This window comes from Phascolarctos cinereus, unplaced genomic scaffold (assembly GCF_003287225.1).
Source record: "Phascolarctos cinereus isolate Bilbo 61053 unplaced genomic scaffold, phaCin_HiC Scaffold_1;HRSCAF=81, whole genome shotgun sequence".
Classification (NCBI taxonomy): Eukaryota; Metazoa; Chordata; class Mammalia; order Diprotodontia; family Phascolarctidae; genus Phascolarctos; species Phascolarctos cinereus.
In genome coordinates this window covers 87,081,212-87,096,833 of record NW_027555514.1, presented here as the reverse complement: position 1 = coordinate 87,096,833, position 15,622 = coordinate 87,081,212, and the positions used below count along the sequence as shown (strand labels likewise).

At 40.0% G+C, this 15,622-nt stretch overlaps 1 protein-coding gene across 1 annotated transcript in view; it reads left to right on the top strand.

The window, feature by feature from the left end:
• The window catches only part of DPP6 (dipeptidyl peptidase like 6), a 975,800-nt gene that overhangs the window by 829,007 nt on the left and 131,171 nt on the right, over positions 1-15,622 (top strand). Inside the window, 1 exon segment of the mRNA XM_021009613.2 lies at positions 3,803-3,894. Coding sequence (XP_020865272.1) covers positions 3,803-3,894 — 92 coding nt within the window.

The following is a 15,622-nucleotide window of genomic DNA, read 5'->3' as shown; positions in this document are numbered from 1 at the left end:
TTTAAGCCAAACACAGGTTGGTTTGAGATTTTTCCTTGAGGGGGAGAGGGGTTATGTTCAGTTCTTTGAAACCTCCATGCCTGGTGCCTGAAGGTGATGATGTAACAGATGGAGCAGCATTGAGGGAACTGCAGGACATTTGAAGTATACATAGGTAGGTAGGTAAGTAGATAGATAGACAGACAGACAGATGGGCAGGCGGGCAGGCAGACAGGCAGACAGGCAGAAAATAGATGATAAATGGATGATAGAGACAGAGGCATAGGTAGATGCTGAAATAGCCATAATCAAACATATATATAATATACATAAAATACACCTATAATATGATGTGGCATATATTCATATATATCAGTATACAATATATATATTACATTTTTATACATAACATGTATGTTGATATGCATGTATGTGTGCTTATATAGCTGTCACATATACATGTGTACATATATACATATCAGGAGAGAGTCACAAACATGTATTTTTTTCTTAAGGAGAACTCTAGGAAACCCAGTACTAATTGCAAAGATATTTCCATTGCACAAAATCTTTCTGGAATTCCTCTTAGGGAATTATTTTTCCACGCTAGTGGAAAATTTCCTTAACTATTCCAATTGGCATAAATGCTTTGCTTTTTCTAGGTGGATTTGGGTTTTTTAGAGCCACATCAGTTACATAAGGTTGGTATTAAAGTCAGCTGTTCTTACTCCAAAACAAAGCATGCCCCTAAAATGATAGCACTGTTTTCTGCATGTATCAAAGTCTTGGTCAGCAAGAAGACAGCTTCATTGGAGGCATTCCAGACATGGCTTGAGTCATGGCAGCAATGCTTTGATTGATGTCTAATGTCTAATGTTGTGACTGCTTTGAAAGTGAGAATATTCTTAGGGCATATAGGCTGACTGAGGCAACATGGCAGAGTGGAAAAACCACTGGATTTGGAATCCAAGGAGCTTGGCTTGAGTCCTGATTCAGTCACTTCCTAACTGCAGCTTCAAGCTAGCCAGCTATTTAAGCTCTCTGAGCTTACCCCAGCTTTAAAACCCTCGTCCCTCATCTTTAAAATAGGCATGACAATATCTCTCATAGGACTGTTATGAAGATAAACTGAGGTAGCATTTTTAAAAGCTTTATCAACTGCAAAGCCCTATATAAATGAGACATTTATAGTTATTCCACAATACTTGTCAATCAATGATCATTTATTAAGCACTTAATATGTGCTGGGCAGTATGCTAAAAATACAGACAGGGGTAAAAATATTGTCTCTGCCTTCAAGAAGTTCACATTCAAATGGGAAAGACAACATGTAAACAGTAGGTGTATATATAAGATATATGCAGAATGGATCGACAGTGATCTCAGAGGGAAGGCACAGGGTGGGAGGCGGGGAGGGAGACAAACACTAGGAAAAGCCTCTTACCAAAGGTTGGATTTACTCTATCTTGCAGTAAGCCAGAAGGTGTCCTTATATAGTCCTTTACCATTCCTCCCTCAGCAACTCAAGACATTTGTTGTCTCATTTACTCTTCTATTGACCATGGCAGTTCCTTAATTGATGTCCTCTGTAAACTTTCATCTCAGAACTTACCAAATTCCTAATCAACATGTACTTAACACCTGTTATGTTCCAAGACATGTGCTATGCACTGGAGATGATGCAAGAGAATTATAAGAAGCGATCCCTGCCCTTAAGGAATTCATACACTCTTTGGAGAGAGAAGAGATTCATATTGAACAATTACATATCAGCATATAATAGCATATAATTCACTGCTCTGCTTGTGGTAAAAGGAGATCACTATGAACTAGAGTGTTTTGGGAAAGCTAACACAGGATGTAGCATGTGAGCTAAACCTTGGGGACTGGGCAAGATTGTAGTAAATATCAAAGAAGGAGAAAAGCATTCCAGGCGAGGGAACAGTATGAACAAAGAATCAAACAGCCCAGCTCCACAGAAGGTTGCCAAATCACCTTGCCCCTTGCCTTTTTGCTTTTCCCATAGTCCAAGACTATTAGCGGCAGCTAAGTGATGCCATGGATAGAGCACCTGGCCTGGAGCCATTAAGAAAGACCTGAATTCAAATATGGCCTCACATTTACTAACTGTGTGACCCTGGGCAAATCACTTAACCCTGTTTGCCTCAGTTTCCTCATCTGTAAAATGAGCTGGAGAAGGCAATGGCAAACCACTCCAGTATCCTTGCCAAGAAAACCCCAAATTGGGTCACAAAGAGTTGGACACAACTGAAAGTGACTCAACAACAACAAATTATAACCAGAATATGTCATCTTGTCCACCTCCCTTATTTTATAAAATGAAAAGACTAGGGCCTCCCAATCATTTGCCTAGAAAAGATTTGAACCCAGGTCTCTTTATTCTTTTCACTAGACTATGCTGTCTCTCTTATTTCCTCTACTAGGTTGTAAGCTCCATGTAAACCATTTCTTAGTTTTTTCTGTTTCCCCACAATGTCTACTTAGCATACTGCCCAGAAGATTAAAAAGACCTAAATAAATATTTGTCCATTGCAAAATGTTCCCTTTCCCAAGTCCACTGGTTCCCTTGCTTCTCTCAGGAATCAGTCCCAAATTGTTCTCCTTGTTTTCTTTCTTTAAAAAAAAATCCTTTTTATTATGAACTTAATCATCAACAAAAACATTGTAATATAAAAAATTTCATGTGCAACTGAATTTGCTATTTTTTGAATCTATATTAAACAACGTAGTGACCCAATTGCCCAATTCATATTCCCTTCTGCACTTTTTGTTTTCTTCTGTCATTTTTAATGTTGTATTGATTCTTGTGTCTTTCATTTTCCCCTCCCGATTTCAATGCTTATTCCAACCCCTGACACACACTCATTTGTGTTTTTACTCTCTCTCTCTCCTTGCCTCCTTTTCCCCTTCCCTCTCTTCATCCCTTTTCCCCTCCCAATCTCCACCTCCCTCCCTCTGCCTGTGCTCTTCTTTCTGTGCTTCTCTTACCCTCTTTTCCACCTTCTTCCTGACTTCCACTCCAGAAAGCCCCAAGGTCTTTGTCTTTGCCCCTTCACCTAATTTAATTTTTGCCAGCACCGAGCCTGATTCCCAAAGCCCCTGTCTTCCAGAACAGCTTGCCTATAACTCTGCACCTCATTGCCTCTACAACCCGCTTCAAATCACTGTGGAAAACATCTTTCCTGTCAAGCTTGTCTCTTCTCTCTCCTTCTGTGGTGATTTATGATTGCAATTACACTATTTAACTCTGTAAGGCATTTAGAAAGAAATGGCTTGTATGAAAGCTGGAACACTCAATAATGTTGTATTGAACTACCCTGATACCTACTGGCAGAGAATGCCAACAGAAAGTCTCCCACCTCCCCTTCCTCCCACTTTTTCTCTCTCCTTCCTTTTTCTTTCCCAGATGTCATCAACCAATCAAACTACAAATGTGTATTGGGTCCCAACTTTGGCCAGGGTTTAAGACCCCACTTACATTCTGGTTTTCTGATACAGTACAGGCTATACAAGACACATAAGGCATATGTATGGACAGTAAGCCCTTTCGGAATTTAGGGGAGGAAGAGATCACTCTAGTGGGGGTAGGAGGATGGTCAGGGAAGACTTCATGGAGATGTTACCCTTTGAACAATAGATAAGATTCTTCTGAGTGGAAAGGTGGAATGAGGATGTTCCATACACAGAGGGAAGCCATGTTTCCACCAAGCTGGCATACAATATGAAAAACTGTAAAAGTAATAGCCCCCAGTATGTTTTTTTTTTCCAGTAACGAAGTCATCTTCTTCTTTGTGTGTTGTAGCCCAACAGCAGCAATGACAATCTCCAGTCCATCACCTCAGGGGACTGGGATGTGACCAAGATTCTGGCCTATGATGAGAAGAGAAACAAAATGTAAGTAAAGCAACTGGGATCAGGTCATGGCAAGCTCTTTCAGCATTGATGTTCTGTCCTCAAAGGTGAATGAAGATGTATGGAATGCCTGCAAATCATGCTATACCCAATTGCTTACAGACTCACAGGACACAAAGACTGAACCATCTTTTTCATTCCCAAAATATCAAAGACATTTTGCTGTAGAGTTCTGTCTTGGCCCCCTAACCTCCAGTATTAGAATTTAACCCCCTCTTATCAGCAGATATTATGAAGTGAGAACCCCTTTGTGCATCAATACTCTAGAACCACAGCCATGGTTTCTGCAACTTGGGTCTTAGGCAAAAATCAGTCATTCGGTCAGTAAGGTTTCATTGCATGCTAACACTGTGCTAGGTACCGTGGGGGAAATAGGATAGGAGGCATGGTCTCCCTTTAAGGATCTTTGGACAAGCTTTGAAGGGAATCCCCATTCCTAACTTTTGCAGGGCCCTCCTTAGCTATCCTTGGATATCTGACTCCCCAAATAGACATTTTGTACCACTGCTACCCCCAACACACATAAACACATACACACACACATACATACACACACAAGCTGTAGGTAAAACTGGCATTTTTGTGTCATGCAAGGAAAATGTACAGTTATCCCTTCCACAATGTGACTTTCCCCAATGCAGTTTTGACATATTACAGGAAATTAAATGGGAATTTTGGGGGAGTTTTGCAGAAGCCACAGGTGACACGTGAAGACAGATAACACAGAGCCTGTGACCAAATACTTAACCCAATACAACAAGGTACTCCATAAAAGAAAAAGAAAAAATTCAGACTTTTTCTTTGATACAAAGGGAGGGCTGGAAAATTTTACACGGATTTTCCAGATTGCAGGGGCACTGAGCTCCTAAACCCTGCAATGTGGTACAGATAACTGTAGCCTGGGAGAATAAACACATTTTGGTGGTCATTGACCTATCTCTCTATGATCCCTTCATGCTTTGCTAAAAATGGCATTCCAGTTCCCATAGTGATGTTTCAAGTGCCATCGTTTGAAATCACAAAATTGTACCTTGCCTGAGGAAGGTCAGAGAGGTGTCTTCTAACGGAGAGGCTAATGGCTGATTGTTGTTAGGACAGATCTTTGAGGGGCAGGATTGAGAGTCTCAGAGGCTTTCTGTAGTTTCTCAAAGCTGGTCACACATAACCGTTTTCTCCATTCAAAGTGTTGCAAATTGAACAGAGGCCTTTCTGAAATCTCAGCATTTCAAACTCCCAGGGCCATCTCTGAGCCAGAATATAATGGGTGAAGTTTGGCTTTGATCCCTGGCCCACTCTTCTTCTTCCCACTGGTGCCTTCCTCCTCCTTTCAAAGGCTCAGTCCCCACTGAGCTATACTATCAGGTCCTTCCTCTTCTGGGCAGTATCTGTTTTAGGGACCTACCCATTCCTTCCTATTTAAAAGGGTTTAAATTATCTCATTCATCATACAATACAAGAAAGAGCTCTAAAATTAGAATTGAATTCAAATCTCAAGTCAGCCATTTGCCGTATAGTCTTTGGTAAGTACCTTAAATTTTCTGGACCTCAGAAATTTATTTATGTGTGCACTGAAGGGATTGAACTCGGAGATTCCCCCTACCCCTTCCAGCTCTAAAATCCATGATCTGTTTTCCTATAATCCTTAGCTCTTTCAATTGAACCTCCTATGAAATCATTTCCTGTAGCCTCACCATCCTGGTCACCCTCCAGTGGATGAGCCCTGATTTATCCAGTAGATGTGTCCTTCCTAAAATATGTTGCCTAGAACTAAACACAGTACTCTAGCTGTGATCTGACCAGGACAGAATGCAGCAGGACCATCACCTCCCTCATCCTAGACACTTTCCTATCCTTTTCCTATCCCTCAGCCTAAGATTGCATTAACTTTTTTGAGCTGTCTTATCACAATTAATTCTGGGTAACTTTACTGCCTGCTAATCTTCCAGCAGAAATTTATTTTTGGATGAACTGCTTTTTAACCTTCCCCCTTCCAGTCTTCTACTTGACAAGTTAACTTTAATCCATATTTAAGATTTTTAGGTGTATCCCTAGTAAATTTCATTTTATTAGCTTTGACCACACATTCCACCCTGTTGAGATATTTTTAAAACCTGACCATGACATCCAATATTTAATTATTCCTTCTAGGTTTGTGTCATCCACAAATTTTGTAAGCAAGCCATTTTTGCCTCAGTCCAAACTATTGATATGTATGTTGACCAAGACAAGGCCAAGGAAATATCCCTGGTGCATTTGACCTAATGACCCCTGTAGGGAGGCATTAATCCATTAATCAAGACTCTGTAAGTCTGGTCATTGAACAAATTTTGAATCCTTTCAACTTATCCAACCAATATCTCTCTGTCTGATCTAGAAGATGTGTAAGAGACATTGCTAAGTGATTTGCTGGACACCAGGTTTATTATCTGCGCATCATTGTCTTCATCCCTCAATCTAGCGACCCTAAAAGAAAAGGGGGGGGAGAGAGAGAGAGAGAGAGAGAGAGAGAGAGAGAGAGAGAGAGAGAGAAGAAAAGAAAGAAAGAAAGAAAGAAAGAAAGAAAGAAAGAAAGAAAGAAAGAAAGAAAGAAAGAAAGAAAGAAAGAAAGAAAGAGAAAGAAAGAAAAGAAAGAAAGAAAGAAAGAAATTCATTTAGTCTGGCAGGATTTGTTTTTGATCCACTATTGCTTTTTCATCACAACCACTGCTTTTTTTAATAATTGGGTTCTAGAATTTTGTCCTGTGTCAAAGACAAATTCATTGGCCTGTTCGCTGGAAGAACCTGCCTTTTTTGCCTTTTTTGGAAGTCAAGACCACTTTTGCATTTCTCTAGCCCTTTGGTACCTTGCATTTCTCTTTGGTTTTTGGAAGAGCATAGATCTTTTCAGAAAGATCACAATGGAGTAATCACATCAGCAAATGATTTCAGAACCCCAGGTTAACAGTTCATCCAGGACTGTTTACATGAGCCTCATAAAGCAGTTAGTTGCTGTGTTTTCTTATCATCATCTCCCTTATTCTGAAATTTAATTTCCAGATTAATTATTCATTTCTGTATTTAGTCTGAAGATCATTTTCCTTCATAGACAAAACAGAAGTCTAGTGAGACTTGAATAGCTCATCCTTTTCTCTGATACTTAATATTTATTTAGTATCTACTATGTGCCAGGCACTGTGCTAAGCACTTTGCAATTATAATCCTATTTGATCATAACAACAGCCATGCAAGTTAGGTGTTGTTATTATTATCTCATTTAACAGATGAAGAAACTGAGGCAAACAGAGGTTATGTGACTTTCTCAGGATCACACACCTCATCAATGTCTGAGGCCAGATCTAAACTCAGGTTTTCTTGACTTCAGGCCCAATGTTTTAACCATAGTGCCACAATTTTGTGGGCAAGTCGGTAAAAAAAAAAAAGTTTTATTTCATTCATCACTATGAGCCATGGCATGGAAAAGTATGGATTAGCCAGTAGAGAAGGGCAAGCGGAATTTTTAATGCCACCCATTTCCCATAGGTATTTATGGCATATAAAAAATATTCATTTTGGGTTCACAAACAATTTGCTCCTGGCTTTGGGACCAGTTGACTGTGTTCCAGAAAGGAAGCTGGGAGCTCCTTATTATGCTAATCTGGCATTGGCCTTGCTATCTGAGACAGAACAGACTCCTTCTTTTGGGTAGCCTTGCACAAGAACTGGAGAAGAAGGAAATAAAAAAAAACATAGGGTTGGATACGACTGCCTTCCCCAGAATTGAGGCTTATTCCAAAATGGCTTTATTCCTGTCAAGAGTGGGGAAATGTAACACCCACCCACTCCTACCATATTGTCATCTGTTATCATTGACCCAACCACTCTGAGCAATAGTTATTTCCCTTCTTTGCTTTTCCTCTTGTCCCCAGGGTATCTTAAACAGTTGTATTGTCCTTAGTATTCATAGCAAGCCTCAGCTTATCAGGAATCTAGCATTCCCGACATCATTTTTAAATGTCTGTGCCATTCTTTTGTGTTGATCCTGTTACTTGACCATTCTTTCATCTTCTGTATATGTCTTTTTCAAACCTGAGTTTGTAGTTTCCTGGGTAGCCACATCAGTCTCCTTAGAAAGGTACTCCTTTTTTCCTTCACTAGAATCATCCATATTAACAGAAATTCAATTCTGACAGCATGCCATCCCTCTTGAGCCAACCCCTCATCTAAAATTTTAGACTGAACATCCTACCTGTCCTTTATCTGAATGTCACACATCCCACATGGCAGGGCCAGAGATTAGAAAGTTATGGACTGGGGGAAGAGTAATCCTCATCCAAGGCAGAGGAAGGAGATAGTTCTGGGTTGAGAGGGAAGCAGGAAGAATACAAAAATCTAGGTTTGATCTGTTACCAGAGTGTTTGCAGAACATCGGGATGCAAGGGGATGAAACATGCAAGTGAAACAGCCGTCAGTAAGAGAATTCAGAGTAGAGAGAATCTGAGCAATGTTAAGAAATGAATTCAGGAAAAAAAAAAGAAATGAGTTCAGGCAAATGGGTGCCCTCCTACATCATTAGAGAGTGGGACTAAAGACCAGTGCAAATATCTTGAAAAACAATATCGCAATAGGCAATTTGAATCACAAAAAATAATACATATTTTTTGATCTAACAACTCCATTGCTAGGATTTTATCCTAAAAATACCATAAAAAAGGAAAAGGAGCCTCTCTACACAAAAAATAGTCATTGCTGCTTTATATGTAATAGCCACAAAAAAAAAATAGAACAAACTGTTTACCCACAGTAGGCAAATATCTGAATAAATCATTGCATATTAATGTAATAGAATATTATAATGCCATTAATTGTAATCTGAAACATGCAAAAATATAAAAAGACCTATATTAAGTGATGCAAAGTATGATGGACTGAGGCGTAATTCTATGCACACTGATTACAACAAAATAAAAAATAAGTTAGTGTAATTTTAGGCCATCCTGGAAGAAAAGCCTGTTCTGCTTGCTTGTTACTTATTAATTGATTTGGTTTTACCAAATTGGTTTCATCTAAGCTTTTATGCTTTGTTTTATATGCTCACCTGATTGTTTTGTTAATGGTTATTAATTTTTAATTATATTTTTTCATTTTGGGGAGGGCGAGGCAATTGGGATTAAATGACTTGCCCAGAGTCACACAGGTAGTAAGTGTCAAGTGTCTGAAGCCAGATTTGAACTCAGGTCCTCCTAACTCCAGGACCAGTGCCCTATGTACTTCGCCACCTCGCTGCCCTATAATTATATTTTTAAATTAAAAAGCTAGAATTAAAGGAGTTAAGGCTTTGCCTCATTCAACCTTATTCTCCCGAACTTAGGTGTTTTCAGTGAAGCTGCTTCTACTTCTCACCCCTGCTGATGCTGATATGCTCATGTAGTCACAGGTAGAGCCCACTAACCTTGATAAACTTTGGTTCCAAACCAAGTGAAATCCACTTCTCCAAAATTTCTCTGTCACAAACTATAAGACACTATGTCCACTTCTCAAGGTTACCATCATTTCTACTTCAGCAACTAATTTTCATTTATTGGTTAGAATCAAGACCATGTAACAGTCCTCCCCTTTGTTCTTCCATCTTTTGAAAAACAAAAATCAAGGCAAGTAAGGAGACGTTTTAGCTTTTTGGTTTTTAGTAGAACGCTCCAAATGATGCTTAGATAGATAAAGCCCCCTATCACTGCTGTGTAATACCTTTATGCCAGCCTCATGATCTGCTTCTGAATCTCATGATTCATCTCCTCCTGACCAGGTGGTAGCTACCATATCTTCAGCACAAAGTAGCTTTTTTTTCTCTCTTCACTGCTTCTAACCCAAATCTTCTTACTTCCTATTTCTAGCATATTAATTTCCTCATAACAGTATATCTGTTTTGTATATAACTCTACTACCCTATCCTTTTATCGAATTCATTCCTTTAGAATAAGATATACTCCTCCATCGCTATATTCCAGTTATGAATCACATCCCACTAAATCTCAGTAACACTCTGGTTGGTTGTATGGTAGTGTGGATTCCTTTCAGATATGAATTCGATTAAATGGCTGCTGGGGCCCCTTCCAAATCTCGGAATTCTGTGATTCTGTAATATGTGCCAAGTAGAATTTATCTCCCTGCATTACGATCTCTAGTTATCTTTGCTTTTGGCTCTTGCACTCTTCATTTGTGTATAGATATTTAAGACTGAAAATTATTGCTGCCCCCTCTCCTTGAATCTTGTCTCCATTGTCAGTGTTCCTACTGTGTCATTTCTGCTACTCCCCATGACTCAGTGAATGGACGTAGACAGGGTTTTTTTTTCTTCTCTCTTCAGTTTAATGATCTCTTCTTACCTCTAACAAATTTAGGGCTCAGGAGGGACTTTTGAGATTAGAGCTCTGGTGACCTTGTGACAAAGAAACATCATTATTCAGCTCTTTGGTATCCTTGGAACCTATGCCTTTGAGCAACTCCCAGTACAGCCTGGTCCTGAAGACTCCGTGGAGTCTCACAATACAAATGAGACTCACAGGGAAGGCCACCCCCTACATAGCATACCTAGTGTTCTGCCACAGAATTCCCTCCTGTCTCTCTTGCTTGACCTCCTTCCAACACAGAGTGCTTTGAAACTGTAGTATAAGGAGCCAGACCTCCATGTTTGTGGCAATGTCAACAATGCGTCTTCCTCCTACCAGTAGGAATATCCTGAGAATGAACTAGCTGGTCATCAGCCATCTTGATCAAAGTAGCAGCCACTTCTTTGAACCTTTTTACCTCTTGCCTAAGCTACCCAGGAAAAGAAGCTTATATATGGCCACATTGAATTTGGATAATAATAATAATAGCTATCATTGACATAAGTCTTTTAAAGTTTGCAAAGTGCTTGACGTACAGTACGTAGTTTGATCCTGATAACAACTCTGGGAGGTAGGTGCTATTATTATCCCCGTTTCACAGATTAGAAAACTGAGGCTGAGAAAAGTTAAATAACTTGCCCAGGGTCATACATCTAGTATCTGAAACAGAATTTAAACTATGTGATTTTCATTTTTTTTAATGTATCCTAATTATTTTAATTCCTTATAAGCATAGCATCAAATAACCTTATTGAGGTCCAATTTAGGGGCATAGAGAAAAGTTCACTAACTCCTGAGGGAGTTATTTCCAGCAAGCAAATTTCAGCTTTCATTTCCTTATGCTCCCTGGAAGATGTCCAGGCCTGAGATGATTGCCACTTCTCCCATCCGTCTAACTTAGTTCAAATCAAGATAATAATAGTTGTACGTCTGCCCTAAAAGACACATTAAATAAAACATATAATTAAACATTTCCCCTTTCCTAGAACAATTAGCATATAGAAAGCTAGTGATTACCTTGGATAGTGCTTCTGAAGCAAGACCCAAGCATTTGGAAAGGTCTGTCAACCTCATTTGCCAAGGTCCTTCCTGCCTACAAAGGGGGACCCCAGGAGGCACCCCTGAGTGAGTGTACCTTCAGCTGATCTTTCTTGAGGGATCCTACATCACTTGCAGTGACTGTTAAATATGTCTAAAAAGACCCAATGCATTTATAATCCCATAATCCTAGCACTGAAGAAGATAGAGTATGAAAGGTCATCTCATTCAACTTCTCCACCCTGACAAGTGGGCGTATGGTCTCTAGTTGAACCCTGGCACTGCCCAGATGCTTGCTCCCTGCCTTCCAAAGGCAGCCCCTGCCATTTTCTAGATAGTTCCAGTCCTTGTTCTTTCTTATGTTGGCGCAAAATCTGGCCCCTTTGACGTCAGACGAGTGGTCATGGGTCTTCCATCCAGAGCCCTCTTTCACATGGCAGTCCTTCAAATACTCAAAGAGAGTAGTTATCTCTTCTCCTCTTCTTCCTTTTTCTAGCCTGGTTCCCCTCATTATTTCTCTGGTGCCATTACTTCAAAGTTTTTTGCCATCCTGGCTGCCATCTTTTAAACACTCATCATTGGCCATGTTATATGCCTATAATAGTAGTAGTTGGCTTGTACATAGCACTTTAAGGTTTGTCAGCTAATTTCTATATATCATCTCATTTGATCCTTATAACAACCTTATGAAATAGGTGCTATTATTATCCCCATTTTACAAATGAGGAAACTGAGGAAGATAGAGGTTAATTGGCTTGTCCCAGGGCACACAGCAAGTTAGTTTCTGAGGTAGGATTTGAACTCAGGCTTTCTGAGTCCAGAACCAACACTGTCTACCCCTCCACCTAAGTGACTGAACAAAATACTCTAAACCAGAAGTTCTTTGACTTTTTTATGTATCCTAGTCCCCTCTAACAGTCTAGTGAAGCCCCTGGAACCCTTCTCAGAAGAATGATTTCAAGTGCACAAAATAAAATAGGAGTTTAAAGAAAATGAGTTCCATCAAAATATGGTTATCACCATGTTGTTTTTTTTTTTTAAAACAAGGTCATGGATGCCCCATTAAGAACCACTGCTCTAAATGTTGTCTAGTCAGGACTTTATGTGGAACTGAGCTAGCCATTATACTTTCATTAATGCCTCCTAAGATTTCATGAGTTTGTGGTCAGCTGAAACCCATAGACCATCGCATAGGAGCTGCCATGAAGCAGGTAATCATTTATAAGGTACACAACACTTCCTCAGGACATACTCAGGAAAGCAAAAGAATATTACATTTCCCACAGGTACCTATTCTACAGGGTAAAGAGCAGTTCTGTACTCACCTGTCCTAACACCTTCCCACCATTTCTGGATGCAATCCTCTATTTTTTTTCCATTTGATCCTTACAACAACCCTGGGAGGTAGGTGCTATTCTTGTCCCCATTTTACATTTGAGGAAATTGAGACATACAGTGGTTAAGTGACTTGCCCAAAGTCACATAGCAAGTAAGTGTGTGAGGCTAGGCTTGAACTCAGATCTTTCTGACTCTGGGCCATTGCGCCACCTAGCTGTCTCTGCTGTATTCATTATAATGATAGCTTAACATCTTGAATTTTTATGCCCCTCCCCCTCTTTTTTTTTCAATTTTCAAGGCCATTATCCAAGTTCCATGTCATTTGATTCTTGTAGCAATATCGTAAGGTAGGAGGACACATCTCTTTTTTGCAGAATAGGAAGATAAAGGATAGGCTAATTGGCTTTCCAAAGGTCACTCTGCAACTCAGTAAGCAAACATTTATTAAGAGTTCACTGTGTACAGGGTACTGTGTGAAGTACAGGGATTACAGAAAATTTGGCAAAAGCAGTCCCTTCTCTCAACGATCTCTGAGTCTAATGGGTGAGACTACACAGATGTGTATGTGTGTGTGTATTTATATGTGTATGTGTGCATATGTATGTATATGTATATACATATATACACATACATACATATAGATATGCATATACACATACACACATACACCTACAAGATGAATAGTCGATGGGGAGGTTATCTAAAAGAAAAAGATGTTAATAGCTTAGGATACTAGCAAAGTCCCCTGCCAGGCATAGGCTTTGAGCTGAGTGTAGAAGGAAGCCAGGAAACTTGAGAAACAGAGGTGAGGAGGAAGTCCAAGCATGGGACCAGCCAAATGTCAAGGCACAGGGATACTGAGAAGGACCCAACCTGACCTAGAAGTTCCACCTCCTCACTCCCAAGTTACTTGCCACTAGCCCCATCTACAGGGAAGCCATTTGGGATCACCAGTCAACTCAATAGTAATTATTGTCAGGTACTTTTGACAGTTTACAAAATATTTCCCCTGCCACCTCTCTGTAGGACTCAGAATGGTGAGGTGAGTTACCTGAGATCATACAGCTAGTAAGGGACAGAGCTAGAACTAGACCCAAGACCCTCTGATTCTCAGCCTAGTGCCCTTTTCAGTACGTCTTTGTCCCTTGAGGGCACTCCATGAAGGCAGCGGACATGTCCATGTGGGCTTCATGTTCAGGGTTACTAAATGAAGTCAGGGTACTGGAATGGCAAGGAGCCAGTAGTCTGGATTTACAGGAGGTACTAGCCTATTCATATTTGCACCAAACTCTGACTTTTACCTATATCCGCCAGCTACAAGAAGAGCTAATATAATCTGCAAAGCCTGTGGACTGTGATCTCCAGTCTTTGGAAAAAAAGAAGAGTCCCTTATCTTGCATCCTCTCCAGGGAGACTAAGCATGGACTATTACATTTTTGTCTCTGTACTACGTATGCCTAATCCAGTGCCTTGCATGAAGTGGGTGCTTAATAGTTATTTCTTAAATTGAACTAAATTTCATCTAATTAATTTGAATGAATATATAGAATCATAAAATTTTAAGAGCGGAAGTTACCTTTAAAAAATAACCTAAATTCATTCAAGACCGTACCTAAACCAACTGAAGAACACCACCAGAGATTTCTCTCAGTCCTCCATGCCAGTATTTAATATTATCTCCACCCCCACCAACATCTTCCTAAACGTCCCCCAAGTGAAACAGTGAGAGATGGGTATTTTATGGCCCAAGTCGTCCCTCCTTTAAACTGCTAGTCCTGGATTAAGGGTTATTATTATTATTTCTCTGTTCATGTCTCTGTACCCTTTACCAGAGTAGGCCAGGAGAAAGAAAAAGAAAGAAAATTACAAACAGTAAGTTTGACTGTTTCACTGCTGGTTGAATGAAGAGCTAGATAGCTGTGGAAGAAAAGGAGATTGAAACTAGAAAATAAAATGAGGTTTTTGAAATTCTGGTGTATTTTATTTACCCCTGAAAGATCCTGGCCCCCAGGACTCTATTTCTTCTCTTTTCACTCTTCACCCTCTCCCTTGTTATCTCATCTGTTCTCATGGACTCAAGTGTCATTTCTACAAAGATAGCTACTAGTGGTAGATATTGCGCTCTGATCTCTCTCCTGAACTCCAGCCCAGCATCACCAATTGCCTACTAGACATCACCTCCTCATTTCACACTCAATATGTCCAAATCCTGGTATATTGGAAAGAATGCTGGCATTGTTGTCAAGAACCTTGGGTCTGAATCCTAGTTCTTCTACTGCTACCTATGTAACCTCGGGCAGGCTCTTTGGACCTGAACTTCCTCATCTGCAAAATGAGGGGGTGAGACTGCATAACTTCTAGTATCACTCTCAGCTTTAAATCTGCAATCTCTTGACTCTCTTCCAAATACTTTTCTCCATTTCCAGCTTTTCCCACCTCCAGCTGCTTATTCAAATCCCTTACATTGCTTTTCATTGCACAGAAACAAGTCTTGACACGTATGGGAACTTGCAATAGGGAACACAGTGACTCATAAGAGTCACAGGATTGTTAACACTGGAAGAGATGATACATGCTAAGGTGTGAAGGATGAAAATAAGACTTTTATGATCAAAGGTTTTAATGGAGGAAGAGTGGAACATGAGAGCTCTGGGAACTTACAGTTCAGGGACAGAATGTTATTAGCTAGGGGAAAAGGTAAAGAAGGTGGAACCTTAGAGCATCTTCACAAGTTTGCATAGGGTCAGAGACAAAAGCATAAAACATTAGAGCTAAGAGGAGCCTCAAGAGCAACCATATGATTCAGCCCTAGTCGTTTTCTTGCCTGAATAGCTGGAATGACTCACCCTACATTACAAAGGTAGTAAGTAGAAAAGCTAAGGCTAGAAGACCCTGACTTCCTGACACTCAGTCCAGGACTACAAGCATTCTGTCTCCTGTCTCTATTGCTCTATCCATCTGAAAGACAAGAT